The sequence below is a fragment of the Leptinotarsa decemlineata genome, unplaced genomic scaffold, assembly GCF_025532065.1.
Source record: "Leptinotarsa decemlineata unplaced genomic scaffold, Ldec_3_MD MMD2_tig00000008_RagTag_RagTag, whole genome shotgun sequence".
Lineage (NCBI taxonomy): Eukaryota > Metazoa > Arthropoda > Insecta > Coleoptera > Chrysomelidae > Leptinotarsa > Leptinotarsa decemlineata.
Window position 1 is genome coordinate 3,523,288 of NW_027412537.1, and position 23,144 is coordinate 3,546,431.

The window sequence follows — 23,144 nt, forward strand, 5'->3', positions numbered from 1 at the left end:
CTTTTTTCTGTTGGAAGACCTCAAAAGAAAATGCTCACCAGTAAGAAAGTTTGCTCGAATGATGAGGACTATTTTCAAGCAAAAAAAGTGGTATTGAAATGATGGAGCGGTGCTGGGATGATTGTGTGGCTCTTGATGGAGATTATTACGTTGATGAATAAAGCCAATTTTGAACAAAGAATTGCGTCTTCTTTCTCAGGCCCGGGACTTTTCAGCCCATTAACTTCATTATTTTATTGAAAACTTCGAACACTGAAGTAGTTATTTGAACTCATCATTAGAAAATGCCACATTATTGTCTCAACCACAAAACTTGTGTGAAATATACGTGAAATCTACGAGGAATGTGTTATCTGATTTGAACTTTCTGGAAAAGTTCCTAAATATACATAATTTCGCAATTATCAAACGTCATATATTCAATAGGCTACATGTACGCTACAACAGGTTACATGCAGATCTTTATATTTCATGCAGTTTTCACGTCTACAAAATAGTTTACAAATATGACAAATTCAATAGAGATTCATAGTGAAAGTCGATAGATAGTCAGATACGCGCCAAAACCTCTTTCAAAAAGGATGTACGAAACGGTGGCGTCGGCCTGTTACGAAGTGTTAATACCTTTGTGAAATTTCAAATACATTCAAATTCAAAAGGGAGTGGAAATTCGTATTTGAAATTGCCACACGGCACTAATTATGTTGGAATGTTATCAGATTCTATAATTCCATACCGTCAGTTTTGAAGTAATACTAATATAGAAAAAAATGTAAAACTGGAACCTTTGGCGTAAAGCAGATCCCAAACAATCACTTTCACCTATCACCAAAAATGCAATACTCTTCTCGATGCGCATTTCACCAACCACGTAGGCGTCTTCAGGGGATGAAGTGACTGTTTTGGACAGATTTTGGCCGGTCAAATTAGACCAAAAATTAAAAGTGAAGCTACCTGAATTCCCCCCAAGCTGAAAATCAATATGATTATTTAAAATATGATCAGGAATAAAATTTAGAAGTTTCCCATTTTTTCCCTGTATGGAAAAAATTGTATTCAAGGTCAAAAGTCAAAAAAATGGGATTTTCGCGATTTTCAGAAAAACAGTAAGTTTTTTCATAAAAATACTTCATACAAAAATTGTCGATCATGAAATTATCTATAAAGAATGTATGAATACTTTTCTCCTACGAGCCACCGTTTTTGAGATATAACGATTCAAAAAGTTGTACAAGTTGTAATCGTCATAATATGCATGTGTACGCCACGTATATACATCTCTGTAGTTGTATTATATGTTAAAATATTTTTCTATCGGTCATTGTAACTCACACTTATAATATAAAATATACATAAGTTATAACTATAAGAATATCAGGTGAAATGAAACGCAGTACTTTAATTTATACGCAATTGTAACTTTAAAACAACATCTGTCTCCTGTTCAATTGTGTGCGTGGCTGCTCACCAAGATCTTTTCCGGGTATATTACCAAGTTCAAGTGTGACTTGGTTATCAGCTACAGACTGGGGTTGGAAGTTGGTCAACAATTCATTAGAACCAGTCCAAAACTTCACTTCCACCTGCCCCGGAAAAACTGCTGACTACAAACACAATTTTTTGCAACTGCAAAAAGGGGTGCAGTGCTGAATGTGGTTGCAAATAAGCCGGACTGTTTTGTTCTCTGACATGTACACTTCGTCGTGCTCTAATATTGAATCACCAACAGTGGAGGATCCGTTTTGATTCCAACGAGACGACATGCGATACATCGCTATCAACGCAGTTTACATGTACTCAGGATGAAGATGAAGAAGAACAAGACGAATAAGAACAAGATGATCAAAAAGAAGAAGAATTTGAAAGTTACGACTCGGACGAATAAATTTTACTAGTTTTTTAACTTAAATTGCTTTTATCTTTTCAATTTCTGCTAATATCCATTATTTTGTAATAGTTTCAAATTAACCAGGATCGAAACTGACCCGTGGAATAGGCCTACTGGGGAAAACACGTTAAAAAAAACGTGCTAAGTACGCGTGGCGTCGAACCATGTGCTTATTATGACGATTATCACTTTTACAACTTCATACATTTTTTGTAGATAATTTTTTTCATGATCTACAATTTTTCTCTGAAGTATTAAGGTAGCTTCGAATTTCTAAATTGACCGGAATAATTGTTTTTGGACAGATTTGTGATGTTAATCAATTAAAAATAATGATGATCTGGAGTGAACTTCAAAGAAATTGGTGGGGAAAATTTTACAATATATTCACGTACAGAAAAATATTTGTTTGGAAAAACAATTTAAGCGAAAAAAAGAAATGCAAGTAGTACAATGCTGTAAGATTACTTTCATTTGTTCTCTCAGTACCTATATTCCATCACTCGTCACCGGTTGAATGAGTAATGAAGGTATACCTATTTTATGATTCAAAAGTACAGACAATGCTGTGGATTACAAGAGCGAATGAAATAATGTGCACAATCAATCTATATAAATCGTTCACTTCATACGACAGCAATCGATAATCCCAGCTGGAAACATGTTTACTCTGAATTAATGACTATTTGCTGGTTCATTCAAACAATTAATGTTATTTTCTTTCGATTGCAGTTTCGCACTGTGGTAGTAATTATCCATTCTGTGGGGTACAGCATTTCATTAGTAGCTCTGCTGATATCGCTGGTGCTTCTCTTCCATTTCAAGTAAGTATAGTAAGTCCATGAATTATTATTTTTCTTTTTTTTGGTGTTTTTTGTCTTCCACAATCTTTGAAATGGATGAATTCATATCAAGAGAGAATCCGTCAGGTTTCATTTTTTTTTTAACGAAAGTTATGAATGAAATAGAATAGTGGGACACTGATAACTTTTAGACAGTTTTACTCCAATTGTAAATTTAATAAAATTATGAATTTTATTTAGAATGGAATGTTAGATGTGAAGCAACTGTATTACCTAAGTTGCTTCGTTTCAAAGATACAGGGCGTTGGAGTTTGTAAAAATCGGTATTTATAAAATATCACAAATATTTTCACACCGATTTGGTGGAAATTTGCTGCAGTTATTTGAAGTGATAAGGCACTTATTTTGCCCTAACTATATTGAAATTATTAGGACCAGTGGAATCTCAGTGGGAACCACAGCCAACAATATTGGGGAAATATTACGCATATCATGAACACCTGCTTTAAAGACCAGCTGACAGTGATAATGTTGTCATATAAGTAAAAGTCAGAGTTGTCGGTTAGCAGTGATTCTATCATGAATAATTCTACGTACGCTGAAATGGATAACATGCCCTTCATTTATGGATTAGCAAATGGAAATGCGGTAGAAGCACAGATAATTTACCAGGATAGATATCTTAACAGAGTAATTCGATATGTTGAAACATTAAGAACGCTTTATGGAAGATTATGTGAAACTGGGCGATCCTTCAAGAAGTATCAGGAAGATTGCACTGCAGCTGGAAGTCAGTACAAAATCCGTATGGACAGTTTTAAAAAGAAACCTCCTATAACTATATCAAATACAGCGAATCCAAGCACTAGGGCCTCAGGATTTTCACCCAAGATTAATGTTTTGCTGGCGGTTGATTCATAGGATGACACATAATAATAATTCTTCTTTAAATATTTTATTTACCGACGAAGTAATTTTTTCACGAGATGCTATTATCAACTTTCCCAATGACCATTTTTGGGCCGACGAAAATTCCCATATTATTGTAGAAAGTCATTTTCAGCAACAATTTTCGCTCTACTTTTGGGTAGGAATGAATAGTGACTACTTAATTGGCCCATTTTTTCTACCAGCAGGATCAACAGGTGAATCCTACACGGGATCATTACCCATTTTGTAAGAAGAAGTGCCGGTACTTGTAAGAGGCAACATGTGGTTTATGCACGACGGGGCTCCAGCTCTTTTAGGTGTTCTTGATCATTAGCATCTCGACATCACCGACATACTTGAAGACTGGCAATAAATCAAATCATCTGAGGGAGCAATTCGTTTAGGCCAGCCTCAACTCCCTATACTATAGGTTAATAGACTGACACCTATCAGAAAACAACTACTCCCCTGGCTAATACCATGAAGGGCGTTGGATTATATCCGACAAGTGTAAGTGCATGATTCTTCACTGAAGTTATTCCTGCATGTACTGTTGGCGATACAACTGCCGCAATAGATTTTCAATTATCGGAACACATTTGCAGACCGGTTTTGGGCTGTTTGGCCACTCGTCAGTGCAAGTTGGTGTCTATCATCAACATAAACTCGATGATTTCCGATAATTTGAAATCGAATTCCTTCAGAGTATCAGTCCTCGAACTAGGCTGAAGCGGACAACAAACAACAGGTTTGCCATCGCCCCATCTGTCTGTGAACGACGTAACCAACCGCATATCTGAAATTTGACTAATTTCCCGTATAAGGAAGGAAAACTTTTTTCTTAAAACGACCTAACGAATCACCCTATGAAGTTTCGTACCGTAGTTAGGAAACACCCTGTATATTGAAAGAAAAAATATTTTGAAAAGACATTGAGAAAGAAAAGTTTTCGACTTTTTACTTCCTCATCTTTCAATTCCTCAACATTTTTTCTATTAGTGTCATATTTATAAAAATAATTATTTTTTATAGTCACTATATAATTCATCGAAGGGGGAATATTTTTGAGAGAGAATAGTTTTTAGGAAATGTTTTTGGCTTTCTACTTCCTCATCTATATACCCCAAAGGGAAAAACTTCAAAGGAAGGAGGAAACCAAACAACTTCAAAGTAATCTCTACACGAAGATGTGTAGATCGTCCATTAAAATTACTTTCAGATATAAACTGGGTGCTATTTTCATATATGTTCGTGTAAAAGTAGTTGTTTCGGGAGGAATTGCATGTTCATCAAGTACTGGTCAGTTTTATTCAATTTAGAAACTGGCTAATCATTATTCGTTGACTTTATTCTCTTTTCTATTGATTTTTATCAGTTTTGCACTCCACTATTCTAAACGGGTCGAAAGAGATCTGAATGGCAACTCTATTCATAGCAACTTCGATTGTTCTCGACAGTTCCAATGACTAGATCTGTAGGAGTTTGTACTGTTACTTCTTCTGAGTAGCGTCTTTCCACCCAGAGGTAAGTATATGTCTCTCGGGCATCCAGATAGAGCAGAATCCTTTCATCAACAAGATTTATATCCTATCCGTAATCCTTGCATCGACCTCGTTTGAAATGGACCATTGCATATTTGTCTATCTCGAATTTCCTACCGATAGTATGCGTGTACTCTTCCATTACCCTCAAGGACTGATGGAAATCATTTTCTCAAGAGCCATAAAGTGTAGGATCATCCATGTAAAACAAATGGCTGGCCTTATTCCTCCGGTTTTCGAAGATGCCACAGTTATACCTTCGAGTTTTTCTAAGCGCAATGGATGATGACAATAGTGAGATGCAGAAAAGAAGAGAACTTAGGAAATTGCTCTGAAATACGACACTCTGTTTAAAAGGAATCTCACTTTATTGTCGGGTACCGCAAATCATATGTGTGAATGCACGTTGAACTCATGTGATGTTGTATCAAATATCATGTGGTCATCGGTTCAGACTATAGAGATGTTACGCTTACACTATATCGCGTCCTGCGTTACACATCTAACGATAAGCGAGATTTCTGTACATCCAGTAACTCTTTTCGACCTTTCCTGCTCATATATTCGTTCGAATACTCGGTTAACCACGGTACCTACTTATAATACGAATTCAAGCACACGTTTTTGAGCATTAGAACGGTCCACCCTCAATAAACCAATCCGAAATCGGCTGCTCTCCGTCCAGCCATGAGAAGAAAAGTCTGATCAGATGGCGGAGGGTACGTGCTCAGTCCATCTGAGCCTAGAGCAGTTCTTGCAACCCTCCATGGCTCTTCATACGTCATCTGGGGTTATTTGCTCTCTGCTGAAAGCTTTACATTTCACTAAGGCTGAAGTGTCTGAGTTGAATGAATCCACCTGATCAGCGATCGGCGGATCCTCCACAATACGAGGATGCTGTTAGAATGAGCAAGAAGGTTTCTAGTGGAACTGAAGGTTTTCCGTGATGCTTCTCGCTCGCCTCACTATTGACTTCTTAGCAGCCAGTAACATTCGTATTCTATTCTATATTTGGTGGCAAGCAGGATACTTTGACCCAAATTGTGAGCAGGCTGGGGTGGAGCTGAAGCACTACCGCTAAAGATAAGATATATTATCCCATTTTAAAAATTGGGGGTTGTAACTGTCATTCGAAGAGGGTTGAAAGTAAGGATGGCATTTTTACGTTGGAGAATATCGAATTATAATCTATATTTGACAAGTTTCGAAATAAGTAACCGGAATAAGGAATTCATTCCATTTGGCTTTTACACACTATATGGTTGGTAGTTATAGTATATCCCTTGTATAAAATCGTTCGTGATAATAGCTTCATGGCATCGTTAAGTCCAATTAGCAAAGTTGTGCAATCAAAGTCCTTCTTACTCCGGAAACTCTGATACGTTCGAAGCGTCATGCCACCTGAAGCAATTAATCTTTATTATGAGCTATTGGTTATGGATGCTGAATTTGGGGTTCGTTATTATGTAGGAGATACGTTATCATTACTCAAAAGCTCAACGTTACCGCGATACTTTACAAGTTTGAGAGGAGAAATATTATCTGAATTAATGCGCTAGACGAATTAAAGTTGAATTTTAGTTCACCGAGAATTTTCTGGTGATTTGGAAAATTTTCCAAAATTGCTGTTGATATATGAGGGTCCGAATGGACGTCTGAAGGTGTTGAAACTTTCGATAATTGAGATTTTCCCAAAAGATATGTATGAGTGATTGAGAAGACTTGATAGTAATATATATGTATCAACGCTATTTTCCGATTTTTTTGGTCGTGGTCTGCAAGTATTCCCTATGGAGGGTCTAAACATGGATAAATACGCATCATGGTCGTTAGCTGGTCGGTTGGACGTGGGTGCTTTGTTCACTCACTCAAATCGATCGCCGTGTTGGTCGGTGGTTCAAGAACGAGGCTGAACGATCGATTTTCACGTGCTATCGTCCAACCCGTGTTGGGAATCACATGTTAAAATGTAAGACCTCGTTAGTCCTTAGCTCGTACAAGTTTCGACTTCTGAGGGGTGCGACAGCTGGTTAACCGAAAAAACAGATTTTAAACAGACAGAATTACAGTAGAAACTACTTCCAGTAGACATTATAGGCCTTACTATAGTCATCAAAATGTCTAGTGAGCGGACAGGTGTATGTATGTTCTCTTTTTCATCAGTTCAGACTTCCATTGTCTAATATAATATAAATTGATTTGAAATTCCAGAAAAAATATTAAAAAGATTAACCGAAAATAACAATTTCTTTTGAACACAAAAAACTAAAATTACAAAGAAATAACATAAAACCAAACAACAACAAAAAAATAAAAATTGTAATATTAATAAAAGCTGAAAATTAAAAAATTATTATTAACCAAAAAAATTAAAAACAAAAATAAATAAAAATAAAATAGAGGTATTGAATCGCATCATGGTGTCAAAAATTCAGAGATTATAGATGATGAGAGTTATTAAATTTGTGTATGTTTTTTAAAATCATGGGTAATGCGCATCAAGACGCCAAATGAAAGTACATTTGGCAGTAAACGAGTATGAATGAACAATGACAACGTAGATATTTTATTTTAAAGTACAAACGAGGATTATTTATTCATTCATGAGTATATCATGAAAAATGTCTATTAGTATTATATACATACATTTTGAAGATGGTTTTCATCAGGTTAATATTATTTATTTTATGAATGTATGTTTTGTACAGATCAGGTGAATAATTAAAAAATTTTGCACTGTGGTATTTGTAAGAGTGTTGCCCAATCGACTTTTTTGTTGTGTTTAGCTGTACATTACCTTTTGTTTTAGTGCGAGTATTATAATCATGATCCATTTGCTGAAGAGCTGTTTTATTTTTGAAGATATACAATATTATATTATACATATATAACTATCAAGTAGCTTTGAATCTCTAAAAATATAACTAGAGGGGGAGTCATTGTTTCTATTGTACATAATTTTAATTTTTTTTTTGTAATACCTCAGCTTTTTTCAGGTGGATGTCTAATATGCCACCCCAACGGAGTATGGCATATGGGAGCCTAGATTGTACCAATGCGTAGTATATTATTTTGAGGTGATTGATATCGAGAACGGATCTCAAGTACTTGAATTTATACAATAAACATCTCAATGATTTAGTTATTTCTTTTATGTTTTCATTCCATCCGAGATGTGAATCAATTGTGACTCCCAGGTATTTAATATAATCTGTTTTTAGGACTTCTATTTTTTTCCGTGGTTATTTATTATTAATTCATTATAGTTGGGTAGTTGATTTTCATAGCTTGCAAAGGGTAGAAATTTTGTTTTTTCAAAGTTGATTGTGAGTGACTCATGATCAAACCAGTCTTTCAATACATTATTTTGGGTTTCAACTTTCATTTCCAGTCTTTCCCAATTATCATCAATATATATTATGGCCGTCTCATCTGCAAAACTGTAAATGGAACCATCTATCTTCATGGTAAGTAGGCTGTTGATATATAATGAAAATGGTGTAGGTCCAATCACAGTACCCTGTGATATACCATAAGTAATTTCTCTTTCAGAACTGAGAGTATTGTTCACTTTCACTATTTGCCTTCTGCTACCCAAATAACTTCTGAAAAGTAGTTGTGTTTTGCCTCGTATTCCTGATTTATTCAATACCTCCAACAACTGATCGTGGTCAACAGTGTCGAAAGCTTTTGCTAAGTCTAAAAATACACATAATGCCGGCCGTCTCTGATCTATGTGTCCGTTTATTTCCCCTGTTAGTGCAGCAATTGCATCATTAGTTGAGAGACCTTTTCTAAAACCATATTGTTTGCAAGAAATAAGCCTATATTTATCAATGTATGAAGTTATCCTCGAATTCGGTGCTTTTTCGAATACCTTATTGAAACTTGTTACAAGAGATATTGGCCTGTAGTTACTGACTACCTCCGGTTTTCCTTTTTTAAATATGGGTGTGACTATCAATTTTTTGAACGTGTTTGGACATTGACCGGCTTGAAATATATTATTTATTAAAAGTGTTAGTGATGGTGTGATTTCAGTTGCTAATACCTTGGGTTCTTCTGCTCTGATACCATCATGTCCTGGCAATTTTCTATTTTTCAGAGAGTATATTGTTTCTCTGATCTCGTTATCAGTAACTGATGTGAGGAAAAGTGCATTTGTATTAGAAGTTTGTTCTGGAATATTCGTAGTGGGTTTACTTATTTTATCTGCAAGCTGTCTTCCTACATTCACGAAAAACTTATTGAATATATCTGCTTTGATATTGTTATCTTGAGTTATTGTGCCGTCCTCACATTGTATTTCTTTAATTGCGGTGTTTTTTTCAGATTTATAGATGTTGTAAACTAGTTCCCAGAGTTTTTTTGAGCTATTTCGGCTATTTTTTTATTTCATTTTGGTGAAACTTTTGCCAATTTTATGAGTGTATTTGTGTGGGTTCTATATTCGATGTATTTCTTCCATTTCGTATTGTTTCGAGAATCCTTTTTATATCCCCGATGTAATGAATTTTTATGATTGATTGAGTTAAGTCCCACTGTAATCCACTTTTTCCTTTTGTTTTCTTCTCTTCGTATCCTCTTACTCCGCGTATTCTGTTTGATCATTATTTTAAGTGTTTAAGATAAATAATTGACCTGTTCATCGGTAGTTTGTAGAAAGACCAGTCATGTTCTTTAGATACCTGACAATGATTTTATTACTCCGCTGCTTTAGGAAACATACTATAAAATCCACCACAGGACAGTGAATGACAGGTCCTGGAAACGTGGTTATGTAATTTACAACAAGACTCGAGGCGCATTTCAAATATCTTATCGGATTATCTGGTACACTGGTTATTTTGCATTATTTTACGTACGACGCTGATTACGACTGAAGAAAAATTACACCACTTGTCTCTGTCAATATTCCAGTTACAGCAGAATGAAGGAACCCTTTCAAATAAAATTCTGAAATATGGAATATTAATACGAAAATTCAATCGACGTGAGTGTCACGGAAAGCTTTTCTCTTTTATGCTCTCCATGAATAATGAGTGTAAGGCCAGAACGATTTGCCGATGGAAATTCATTCGTAGCTGCGATTTATAAGTGTACAGAGAGGATTGATAAATGTTATGCCCGGGGAAAGTCGACAGGATTAACAATGGAAATGAAAAAGTTATGGTTTCGTTGTATGTGTCATGGAGACAACTCATCATTATCTCGCTAATAGTATCTACTTCAGCAAATATAGTTTTTTTGAATTGATAGTACAGTTTTGATATTTTCAGGAGTTGATATTGTTGCCAGTCATAAAATTTATTTTCATAAACTACACCTCACGATTTGATCAGCAGTGATTTGAATACTACAAATATTTACACTAATATTTATATACTACAGGTAACCATAATCTCCAACAAATTACCTAAACCTCTACCTGACGTACCTCTTCAATTATGATTACCTGTAGCATATTACCGCACTTCTACATCAATAATAATTCTTTTTCGGTTTTCGAAATTCTAATGAATGTTTGAATTTTTAAGTTCATTAATTTCCATTGCTTCCAAATGATTCAGCTGCAAACCTTTATTTTCTATGTGTAAAATTTCGAACTCCTCGTTTAAGATATGATTTTCTTCTAAAATATGATTTGAATATGATGAACTTGTTTTCTTATTTACATAGCTTATATGATGTTCCTGGATTCGATTCCTAAATGTTCTCTCAGTTTGACCAATATATACCTTAGGACACGTTCCACACTTTAATTCATATACCCCTGATTTCTTGAATTTGGCTGTTTTATCTTTATTATTTTTAACGAACTGTCCCAACGTATTACTTGTTTCCTCAGAAATGAAGCCACTTTTTCCGTTGTTTATCCAAAATACGGTAAACCTCTATAATTTTGATTATCTAACTTATCAATAGGAAAAACGTTTCGAATCGCTTTTGCGTTGACTTTTTTGGAAAGTATTTTGTTTATTATTTCGGCTTTGAAGCCATTATTTACTGCAATTTGTTTGGAATTTATTGAAATTTATTTATTGAAATTATCCATTGATAGAGGAGGACTAATCTGTGAATCATGTGAATCAGTTAGTGGTGGAATCAACAGTTGAACGAAATAATGTTTTTTGATCAGATCTACTTTTTTCAATATAATGTGACTACTAATAATAGGGCCATGACAGTTACATTCATACATAGGTATACTTTTAGGAATGTACCCAAGACACAAGCTTAAACGCGGGCATATAAAATAAAATAAAAACTGTTAATATATATCACATTTACTCATTAGACAATAACATAGTGATATTTATTGAGGTAGCAAGACTAATTTGTGTTAGTAATCTGTTTCTGTTTAAAATCTGGTTTTCCGTTAATTAGCTGTCGCCTCCATACGAACGACAACTCTCAGAAGTTGAGAAACTTGTGCGAGCTAAGGACTATCAAGGTCTTACGTTTTAACGTATGATTCCTATAAGGAACTTATAGGAACAACAGACGAATTCTGCGTCACTGCCCAGAGATCCGGTTGATCTTAAAAATTCCAAGGTTTTTTTCGAAATTGGCTTTCTGTTTCTTCTGGTATGTCTAAGACTACTCAAAAAGCATATTTATCACATTCTCATTGCACGCTCTCCTGAAAAATTTCCTCGAAAAATATTTTCTCTGCATTTGCTTGTTTCACGCTTTTGTAGCCTCTTCCGTCCATAGTCAATATCCCAAATTTTTCGACATGTATATCAAATTCCGAAGATATCACCTCTAATATTATTTTGACCTTTGAATTAATTCAAGATCGATTCCCATTATAGCACCTGCTGCATTCTCGTCCTTGAAAAATCGACAGAACTTATTCCCGTCATTGGTATAACCATACCCTGGTTTAGTTATGTCAACCAGCAATCCCATTTTTTCTCTGAATTTCTTCTTTAGCCGAAATTATTTCATAGTTATTACTTTCTATTGTGACGCGACCTTCAAAAACTTTCATCTTATAGGATAAATGTAAGAGAAATTAAAAAAATCGAAATCTTGCGTGAAACATCGATAGTCCAAAATTCAATGTCTCTGGATCCTCCGTGCTTTGCAATGTCAAATCGTTAAAATCTTTTGTAGTGTTTTACATATATAGCAGCGCATTATGGATACAGTTTGACATAACTGTATGTTTAGAACCTGAAAATGAGAAAAAGGGTATTAGATAAAAAAAATATACCTAAGGGCTCTTACGTTTTTTAAAAATTTTTGTGAAACTTCTGGAAAACTTCTGTGAAATTATATTGAAATGGACGATTCAACCTATCATATAACATAGATTTCATACAGTATAACTGAGTACAATGGTAATATAAACATATGTTTATATTAAAAATTTTGCAAAAAGGCATTTAATTTCAATAGAGTTTTTAGAATGCAAAAAACAGGGAAAAATACGAATTGAATTATCTCAAATTTGGTACAATATAGAGTTCATACCTTGATCAAGCGTATCCATGATCATTTTTTTTTCAATAAAATTACTTTAAACATAAACAAACGAAACCGATTTGTGTTAAAATATGAGAACGACGAGAACGTAAACTAATCACATCAAGTGACAGCGGTCAACTGCTTGATATCACATCTCTCCTATAGAAATAGATTAGGGATGCAGCTAAATGACGTCATATAAAACTATCTGCTTTGGGACCCAATGCTAGTTTGTAATTTTGATCTATGGCCAACTTTTGGGCTTCCATACCAGTCTGTGCGTCGGGAAGATAAGGCTTGGACATGGCACAGACTTTTGATGTTTTGCGTCTTTCCCGTGTTAAAAACTGGCAGCACCCACATTGCTTTCATCTCATCTGTATATGCATTGGATCATTTCTCTACATAGAAAAGACGTGAAGAAGACAAAAATATGCACCTCTGTTCAAAAGAACAGAGGAAATGGAAATATTCATAACATAACCTCAAAAGTCCTCTTTTGTAAGGAGGGAATAGAGTATCAAAGTACCTGTCTATTTTCCGTGGGGTAAATAATTCTAATAATTAATTTATGGATTCATGGATAAAGCACTCCGAAAAATTCAAACCGCAGACACGTGTTTCTACGTGTTTCTGGGTCATTAGCTGTCATCAATACGGTATAGCCAAGTGCAAGCTTAGGCAACACTTGGTTGCAGGAAACAGAACAAATGTACGGAACCATCAACACAAGCTAGCCACACTTGTGGTTTCGGATAGGTCACCTCGCCTTGGAGATTTTACTAAAGTGACCACTGATGCAGCATTGGCTCACCTGGAGGCATCCGGGTCCAGTTTATGATACACATGTTACTTTGGTGAGGGGATTTGATATAATAATAATAATAATAATCTTTATTCAATCCTTACAGATCACATACAGCATGATATACGATACGTCACAAATAAAAACCCGTATGATTGTAGATAAATTTACAATCAACAATATTAAAATATCATTATTCAATAGATTTGTACACATATACATGAAAACATTCATTTCGTTTATATTCATGCATTAGCAAACACATTTTCATTTTGCATCAAGAAATTCTTTGATACTATAGTAACATTTGTCTTGCAAATGTACTTTCAATTTTGATTTGAAGATGTTTCTGTTCCGTTGCTCTCTCAGGTTTGCGGAAAGAAAATTAAAAAACTTTATACCTCTATATGAGGGGCTTTTTTCATAGAATGATCAGCTATGTGGAGGAATTCTGATGAGGTCTCCGTTTCTAGTTGGGTAACCATGGCAATGAGAAACTGTTTGATACATCTCAACATGTTGCATTAATAACATTATACATTTGAAAACATAAATACATGGAACTGTTAAAATTTTATATTTTTGAAAATATGGTCGACACGATTCATCTGGTTTCAGATTGAAAATGAGTCGAATAATTCTTTTTTGGGAGACAAATATTCTGCTTCAGTTATTGTAGCGTCTCCAGATGTTGATGTTATAGGGTATGTTGCAGTAGATTAGAGATTACATTCATGAGTTGAGTGGTATTGAACATAGTTTTTAATTGCAATATAGCATAGTAACCTGTGTTCACTTTTTTGCTTATAGCATCAATATTATTTTCCCAACTCATTCCACTATCTATATAAGTTCCAAGAAATTTCGTTACTTCAGAATGATGAATAGTGCTTATTTTTGACAACCACTTGAATATCAGTCACAGATCTCCACCTAGAATAGAAATGCATACAGATTGTTTTCTCTGCGTTCACTCTCAAAAAAATTCTTTCACACAAATTCATGAATTTTTCCGCTAAATTATTTAGTTTTTTTGTAAGTCTTCAGGGCTATCTGCATCAATGGCCAATGTAGTATCATCTGCATAGAGAACTACTGAATCTGAACTGATATAGTCAGGTAGATCGTTTATGAATAATAAAAAAATTAACGGCCCCAAGATTGATCCCCGAGGAACTCCCCGGTTCATCTCATTATATTCAGATTCATGCTCTCCGATTTGAACTGATATTTTCCTGAAGCGCATGTTCGACATCAGCCATGCCATACATCGAACTTGAGTGACGTTCGGGTCCAGTATATGATACAAACGATAGTCCAGTGAATGGATTCAATGTACATAAAAAAGGGGAAAATTTATGGACAAAGCACTTCAAAAATAAGCAAACCGCAGACACGTGTTGACACTTGTTTCTGTCTTATTAGCTGTCATCAGTACGGTATAGCCAAGTGCAAGGTTAGAACCTTGGTTGCAGGAAATATCATATACGCTCTATGGATATGATACCAAGCAAAAAATATTTAAATTGTTCATAATACTCTCATATTATTCAAACTGAAATACCCCTAACGGCAATCTATAGGTTATTCATTACTAACAAAAATGTGTTCTACAAAGAACTTTCACTTGGGTTCAACAAATCACAAACTATTACTCAAGACTTGTACTTTTAATTAATTTAACAAGACACGTGCTAATAATAAAATTGTTTCATCAAAATGGGTATTCTGATCGAAAGGAATATTCGCAATGTGGTGGATAAATTTGAGTCCACTGATTCAGTAAACGATCGACCAACACCCGTACGTTAACAAAACGCAAGATCTACCGAAAACATCGCCGCTGTCTGTGAGAATGTGCAGGATAATCCGAGGTAGCCGATTTCGCGTCGCTCACAAGAACTCGGTCTTTTGCAAACCTCAACTTTGCGAATTTTGAGTCATGACTTGGGCCTGTACCCGTACAAAATCGAACTGATTCAATAACTGAAGGAAGGCGACCACAGACAACGACGTGTGTTCGCTGAATGAGCTCTGGAACAGTTGGCAACTGATTCAGCGATGAGGCCTATTTCTGAATGAATGGGTATGTGAACAAACAAAATTGTCGACTATGGGACGATACCAAGCCACATGAGATTCAAGAGCGTCCAATGTATCACAAAAAGATCACTGTTCGGTGTGTATTTTGGGCTGGCAGTGTCATCATTCCATATTTCTTTGAGAACGATGTTGGCCAGGCCATCACTGTCTACGACGAGCACTCTAAGACCATTTTCTTTTGGTCTGATGGGATGATCTGGACACCAACGACATGTGGTTTCAACAGGATGTCGCTACATGACACACAGCTCATGCAACATTGGATATTCTTCACGAGCGATTTGAGGGCACTGTCATCTCACGTAGAGATGATGTGAACTGGCCACCCAGATAGTGAGATTTGACCCCGTTAGACTTTTTCTTGTGTGACTTTCTCAAGTCGTAGGTGTATGCGAATAAGTCACAAACCACATAGCCCATGCGGTCGATTTCAGCCTGATATATGTGCCAGAGTCATGGAAAATTGGACGTTTCGGATGCGCTTCATTTAGAAAAGCCGTGGTAGACATTTCAATAATGTTATATTCTACACATGATGGTCACAATTGGTCTTTCAAACAAATACAAAATTTCGATGATATCTCACACACGTTGTTTTATTTGGAACTAAAGATCGGAAGCGCTTAATGAAATACCCCATATTTACGATTCTCAAGATAAAAATGAAATAATGGAAATCTGCATTCTTATGCAATAAGATAGTTGCCAAGAATAACTTACAAAAAAATGAACTGTTAAGTCAGGATTATACCCAGTTACGAACCGTGTTTCTGCGTATAATTTGTTTTTCAATAATGAGACTCGAGAGGATAAACTCAAACGGCCAATTATAAAACTTGAAGATGTTTTACGTCATTAGCTTCCGATAAAATAAACTTTGGGTAGCTTCAAATTGAATTACTTCATAGGACTGAACCCGCAATCGAATTATATAAACCGTCTTTCAAATTATGCCCATCAATCTTGCAAAAGTATTTTGATGGAAATTCAAACATTTCAAGAAAATTAATTGCGGTTGATGCCAAGACTCGCGTCAGGAGCCGCAAAGTGCACACAATTAGTGGATTTGCATACTGAATGAGAATGGGCACTACTACTGAATTCCGGGCGATTCAACCACTAAACAGGATTTTGAATTTTTCATGAGTAAGCAAATGGTAGCGGCGAAGATTATTGTGGTAATGGCGTAATGTAAGACCCGATGTTTTGATTTATTTATACAGTGTGGTCATATATGGGAAGTTTTTTAGTTAACTGCACAACCCAAATAGAAATATTGCCAAAAGTTTTTGCATAATCGATAATCATATTAGGTTCACTTAGAATGGTTGTCAGTCAACCAGCATACAAGGTAGGTCAAAAAATAGAAAAATTGTGCCTTATTTTCCTTATTTCAAAAAATTCAGCAAAATTTATTCATGTACAGTTGTTCACAATTTGAAATTATGCCTACATACTGAAACATTGCCTCCCTAGTCATTTTTTCATTCTTTAATTTTTTTTATTATTGATTTCCCAGTTTTTATTTTATTTATAATCACCCATAAAGTATTCACAACCAAATCAGTTGAGCATAACTTCATTCAAATTCAAGAATATTTGTGAAATTATCTTGGATTTTTAATTTTTTGGGGAATCACATGTTTGTTGCAACAATATTCAACAAGGTAAAACATCAATAATGATAATATGCATATTCAAAAACTTTCATTTCATGTGAACATTTTGTATTTGGAATGTTTGACAGTTTGGTGGCATCAACTTTTCATTCTTGAATAATTATTTTTCGATTATTGAGTTTATTCGATTTTCAATGCCCTCCTCCAAGACAATTATCGTGATCCGAGAAGGCAGAATTAGTTTTAATATGTGTAGATTACTTACTATAAACCAATGCGTGGGATATATTCAACAAACAAGTTCACTTTTCCACTGTAAGCAGAATTTTAAATAATTTCAAACAGACTGGGTGTTCAGATTATAATAATAAAAATGAACGTAATAAAACTGTCTCTACAGAGGAAAATCAATTAGAAGTACTTCAGGCAGTTGTTGAAAACCTTAGAAGATCCACACAAGAAAGTTCTAGTTATACGGGTGTAAAACAAAGCTCTCTTGAGAAGATTCTTCAAAAAATAAATATCATGCCTATAAGCCTATGTTTATTTACACGTTTCAAGAACGATACTAGGGTTTGAGGAAGGTATGCAATCTGCATGTGAATTTAAGGACAAATACAGATCAACATGATTTCCATAAACACATTCTTTTTGGAGACGAATCACGTTCACAACAATGGCGTTGTCTCTTCCCAAAATTGTAGGTGGTGGTCAGACGAAAATCCAAATTTTGTCATTCACAATAAAAACCAATATTATCAAAAAACAAATATATGGTGCAGTATTATTAACAACAAATTAATAGGGCCGTTTTTCTGCCACAACCCAACTGGTAATACCTATTTACGGTTTTTGGAAAACGAACTAATGGATTTTTTGGACAATATGAGCTTTCAAAAACGACATAAATTTTGGTTTATACATGATGGATGTTCTGCTCATTCTACTACAATTGTTTCGGAATAGTTAAATGGGAAATTTGATGATAAACTGTCAAGACGAAATACTGATCTACGTTGGCCTTCTCGTTCGCCAGATCTCACCCCGTTTGATTTTTTATGGGGATATTTAAAGCAAAAGTTTTACAAGGGTCTGAGTACACCTGAAAATGATTACCGAACATACACCAACATACACAATCTGTATTTTGGTTGTGCAATTATTTAACAAAATTACATATGTTGCACACTCAAATTATCACACTGTACATTTACGAAACGTTTCAGAAAACTATTTTTGTTCATGTCTATTCAGAATGAAATATTTTTCATGTTTCAAAAAAATATTTTCTGCTGAACTCAATTAATCTAAAAGACAAGTCTACTTCAAAATATCTTCTTTTTTTCTGAGTAGTTGTCAGGTGATAAAGACCCATTTCCGTAAAAAAAATATATTTTGTTAATAAATGAAGGAGGATCCTGAGCGAGGATCTGGAGTTGGAGAGGTCTCCCAACCCCACAAACCAGTAACAATCTTCTTTTATTCTTAGGATTTCATCAAAATTATTATTATCCCAAGATGAAAAACAGAGGTTGCATCTTTCGATGCCACCAACTGATCTTCAGCCTTTTCCGTTTCAGTAAATGTTCACATTTATTTTGATTTATCATTCTGGGAATAAAGACCTATTATTATTATTATTATTTTTGCTTAGGTACTTTTCAAACAATATCGAAGACACTCAACATTGAATTTTTTTGCACCAGCCACAAATTATCTGGTTATTAAAATTAAAAAAGTAAAAATGTTTTCGTTAAATCTGTTGGAATCTGTTCCGTTAACCAGCTGAAGAGGTATCCCGGGTATACATTCGTTTGTCATTGATACAACTTTGACATTTCGACAAGATCGGACTTGCCATGTTAATGTGCTCTGCTTGGTAGCCGAACTTGGTTGGTTCTCGATTCACCCTGATACCACTGGTCAAATCTATAAGGAATGAAAAAAGGCATCCTTGAAATCGGTTTATAAATACTTTGCTCTTGCTATATGCAAATGCATATAATTCCTAACAAATCAATTTCTAATTTAGCGGTAATTCGACTAAGATGTAATTATTTTGGTTTCAGATCTCTCAGATGTGCCAGGATTCTCATTCACATGAATTTGTTCGCCTCATTCGCGATAAACAATTTTTTGTGGCTCTTGTGGTACTACCTAGTATTTGATGAAACTGAACTTTTATTTGCAAATAAGGTGAGTTTATTTTCATTACTCTGTTATTCGACATCAGTAGCCACTACTTGGATTATTTTATAGTATTTACTAATTTTCTAGGTATACGGTATATTTTATGGATATATCAAAAGTGAAATTATTGAAATTTAGTCAGGTGACTTATGATCCAAACACAATTGAAAAGATTTTTGAATTCCTGAATTGAATTTGAGTACAAGTCATTGAAATTTCAGAAATTTTATGATTTTTATATTAAATACTGACAAAAGGATTCAACCAACTTGTCAATGATACTTCTTTTGGAAAAATTTTGAAATATAAAATCAATCCTTTGTGACTGTACACCTATAGTTTTTTTCTTCATCCCACCATCATCTACTGAAATTTTATTTTATGCATTGGTCTTGTATTTATTCCCATCATCGTCATTTTTCAAATTTCCATCGTTCCTCTTCACACATTCGTAATGTTGCACATTCATAAAAACACGTTTGACATCAACTCCTGCAACAAAATTTCTTTGCGATCTCTCTTTCTCTATTACTGTTTATGGCTTTGCTTTGACTTCAAATAAGAACACTCTCATTGTCCAGTGATGGTTGATGCGTAATTCTGAAAACTCCATCAATCACTACTTCAAATATTATAGTTTGGTTCCAAACAGTACAATTTGAAGATATTATACCAATTTGTCCCACGATCATGACTAAGTGAAATAGTCGTAAACACAATAATTAATTCAGCACATGCCGAATGAATTATTTAGTTCATATTCACTTAGTTTACGTAATCTCTCCAAATAGTACAATATATTCAATGAAGGGAGAATAAATAATTTCAACTTGAGGAATTTTTCAATAGCAATTACATCTAAATCAATAAACTTCGTGAAAATTCGTCTAGCATAAATAGTTGAAGAAGTAATAACATCTACTGGTCATTATCTAAAAGATCGACTTGAAATTGTGGAAAGAGAAGAAAGCAAATCCGACGTTTTTTTTTCATTAGATTATATTCACAGATTTCGAAGATCAATTATTATTTCCGTTCAATCAGCGAGCGCTCTTGTTCAGAATCAGTTGATGACTTATTGCTAGTGTTTGATATTTCAGTGTTTTTATTAAAGGGTTTAAAGTCTTTTACACTAGACAAATATACAATTTATGAACTAGAAACATTTCACATTTCATATTAAGGAAGCTGTGTAATGTTATAATAGTCTCAACCTCAAAATTGGGAATGACTCTCTATAATGTTCTGCATACTCAAATATTCACGTTGCCATATATGACATGTATTCACAACAGAATAATCAATAAAGTATGAACAAATTTAATAATATTGGCCCAAAATCGAAAATTTAATTATTTTTCAGTATATTTCAAAAATAAAATCATTTCTTCATCAAAAGATTAGGTAGTAGCCACGTTGTTTCATTTTCATTATCTATTTGTCTTTTTTGAGATACACAAATTGATGACGTCTGTATAGTTTTCTGTAGCATTTTCATGTGGCATTTAATTGGATAAACCTGGTCGATACTTGATGAATATCCATATTAAAACTAATACATAATTGTATGATTTTCACTATTTATAGTGAAAATCATACAATAAACTGTATTAATTAGTTTTCATGTAGCATTTTCTAAACAGTCTATGATTGAACTGTTTTTGCTTTGTACCGTTTTCATTTCAGTTTTTACTTTTTGTACGTTTTGTCCACGAAAAAGCAACGAGTCAGGGGAACACCAATGATGAATATCTCGATGAATTCTTATCCTATCTAGAATCTGTGCTTGCTTGCAATGACTTCTGGATCAGTATCATTGACCTGTTTGTGTTACCCTTTAGACTTCAGAGATTTCAGAAACTTCTCAGCGTGCATTCTCATATATTTGGACACTCAACAAATTGAAAATTTCATCCGATTAGGTACTTGAATTGACTCACCCAAGTTCATCTGAAACTTCTGAGGTTTGCCCGAAGTCGGCCTAGCCCTAGGATCTGTATCAGTTTAACTTTCGATGGTATTCCTATTTAATTGACAAATTAAATGTTTCTTCAATATCTGCTTCACATCAAATTCCTCAAAGTACTGACGTCAGTATTGTATTTCCACAATAATATTTGATTTTGTCAATACATGCTGTAAGTATGACTGTTTTTGTTAAAATAGGTTTATTCTTAGCATGACCAAACGATTAGCTGGCTGATGTGATTATGGTTGATTCGATCTTCAAATTCAATAATTTATTCTTTGAATTTCTATCCATTACCTCCGTGACCTTTCCGTTAACTTCTCAGCTCACTTTCTTTCCATCTTGCATTCCTTGTACTTTTTCTTCCACTTTCCTTTGAAGATATCCCTAAAGCTGTTTCACTTCAGGTTCTAGGGTAAATTTTCATTGTGCTTCTTGTTTCCAAAAGATGCTTTAGTCGCTCATACTATCACGATGGAAGATCAACAGAATCGATCTAAGTCGACAAATAAACAGAAATGGATGATCCAATGGCTGCTCACTTTTTAAACGTAATTTTTTCTATTCGACCACTTCAACAGCAGCATAAATAAATGGGTGCTACTGCGTAATGAGATACTGCAAACCAAATCCTACGAAACATTTGGAGTTGAGTTGTTCAACATTAAAATTTCTTGCACTGTTTGGAAACTTTGATGCAGTTATGAATATTACTGGAGTTTTTTCTACCGTTATTTCTACCAAACCATTATTTTAACACTTCGACACGTGTTTCGATACCAAGTTATCATCTCCAAGAGAAAGATGAAACTAAACATTTAGTTTGATCACTTGGTGATCGAAACACGTGTCGAGGTGTTGAAATAACAGTTTGGTGTTGTGAAAAAACTTCGGTAATATTCACTGAAATTTATGTCAATTCGTATGCCGCCTGGTCCCCACTACTGCTCATTATCTCTCTCCGCTACTATTTCATGTCGGAGCGAAAAGCTCTACCTATCAAATGCCCTTGAACTTTTTTGTTTTTTTTCATCCCATTCTTCTATTTCTACGATTTTTTTATTTCTGATTCCTTCATTCTCCATTTCCTTCTTTTTTCTGCTCCTGCTCATTTGCCTCCTCTTCATTATATTCCTCTCGTTGTTTTAGCAAAATCTCCTGGTTTATCATTTGTATTTCTTTGCTCTTTCTGCTCCTCTGAATCAATTGAAAAATATTGGAAAATATACATAGAAACACACATATAAGAGGACCGCCTGAGGAAAGAACCAAAACGTGCGTCCATTGATTAAAAATAGACTAAGAATCATCACACTGATATCTGTTCATATAGCCGACATCATAGCGAAAGCTGCAGACAACGTAACAAAAATATGTCGTCAAGTCTTAAGCGAATGTAAGGCATTGGGAAAACAGATGGCAAGCAAATCGTGGTCATCCAAAATTGAGTCCACGAGAAAATATGTACAAACTTTCACAACAAACGAGTTCCAACAAGATTGTTTGAAGATGAAGAACGCAATTAGCCTATGAAGTTGAGATATTTGTTGAGGAACCATAAAAAATTGTCATATTGCGTGGTTCCCAAGCGGCACAAAAAGTAATGTTGAATGCACTGATTTGTTCGATGGATCAGGATTATCACCTTGAAATATTTCATCACCCTTGTGCGACCATTAACGAGAGAAAGATGGCACAATATTTTTCGTGATTGGTATTATCAGCTCACTTCAAACTGGAGTGTTGTATGGATTCATCTAATGGGCACAAAAAGCCACATTCTGTTGGATACTTTGTTTACTTCCCACTACATTTCATTG

General features: G+C 34.6%; 1 protein-coding gene across 7 annotated transcripts in view; it reads left to right on the top strand.

Annotated features, from left to right (window-relative positions):
* Positions 1-23,144, top strand: part of Dh31-R (Diuretic hormone 31 Receptor) — a 373,426-nt gene that overhangs the window by 249,418 nt on the left and 100,864 nt on the right. For all 7 annotated transcript variants that reach the window (XM_074170882.1, XM_074170881.1, XM_074170886.1 and 4 more), the window contains 2 exons: positions 2,621-2,712; positions 19,235-19,361. In XM_074170882.1, the coding sequence (XP_074026983.1) occupies positions 2,621-2,712; positions 19,235-19,361 (219 nt within the window). The remainder of the gene's footprint in view (positions 1-2,620; positions 2,713-19,234; positions 19,362-23,144) is intronic.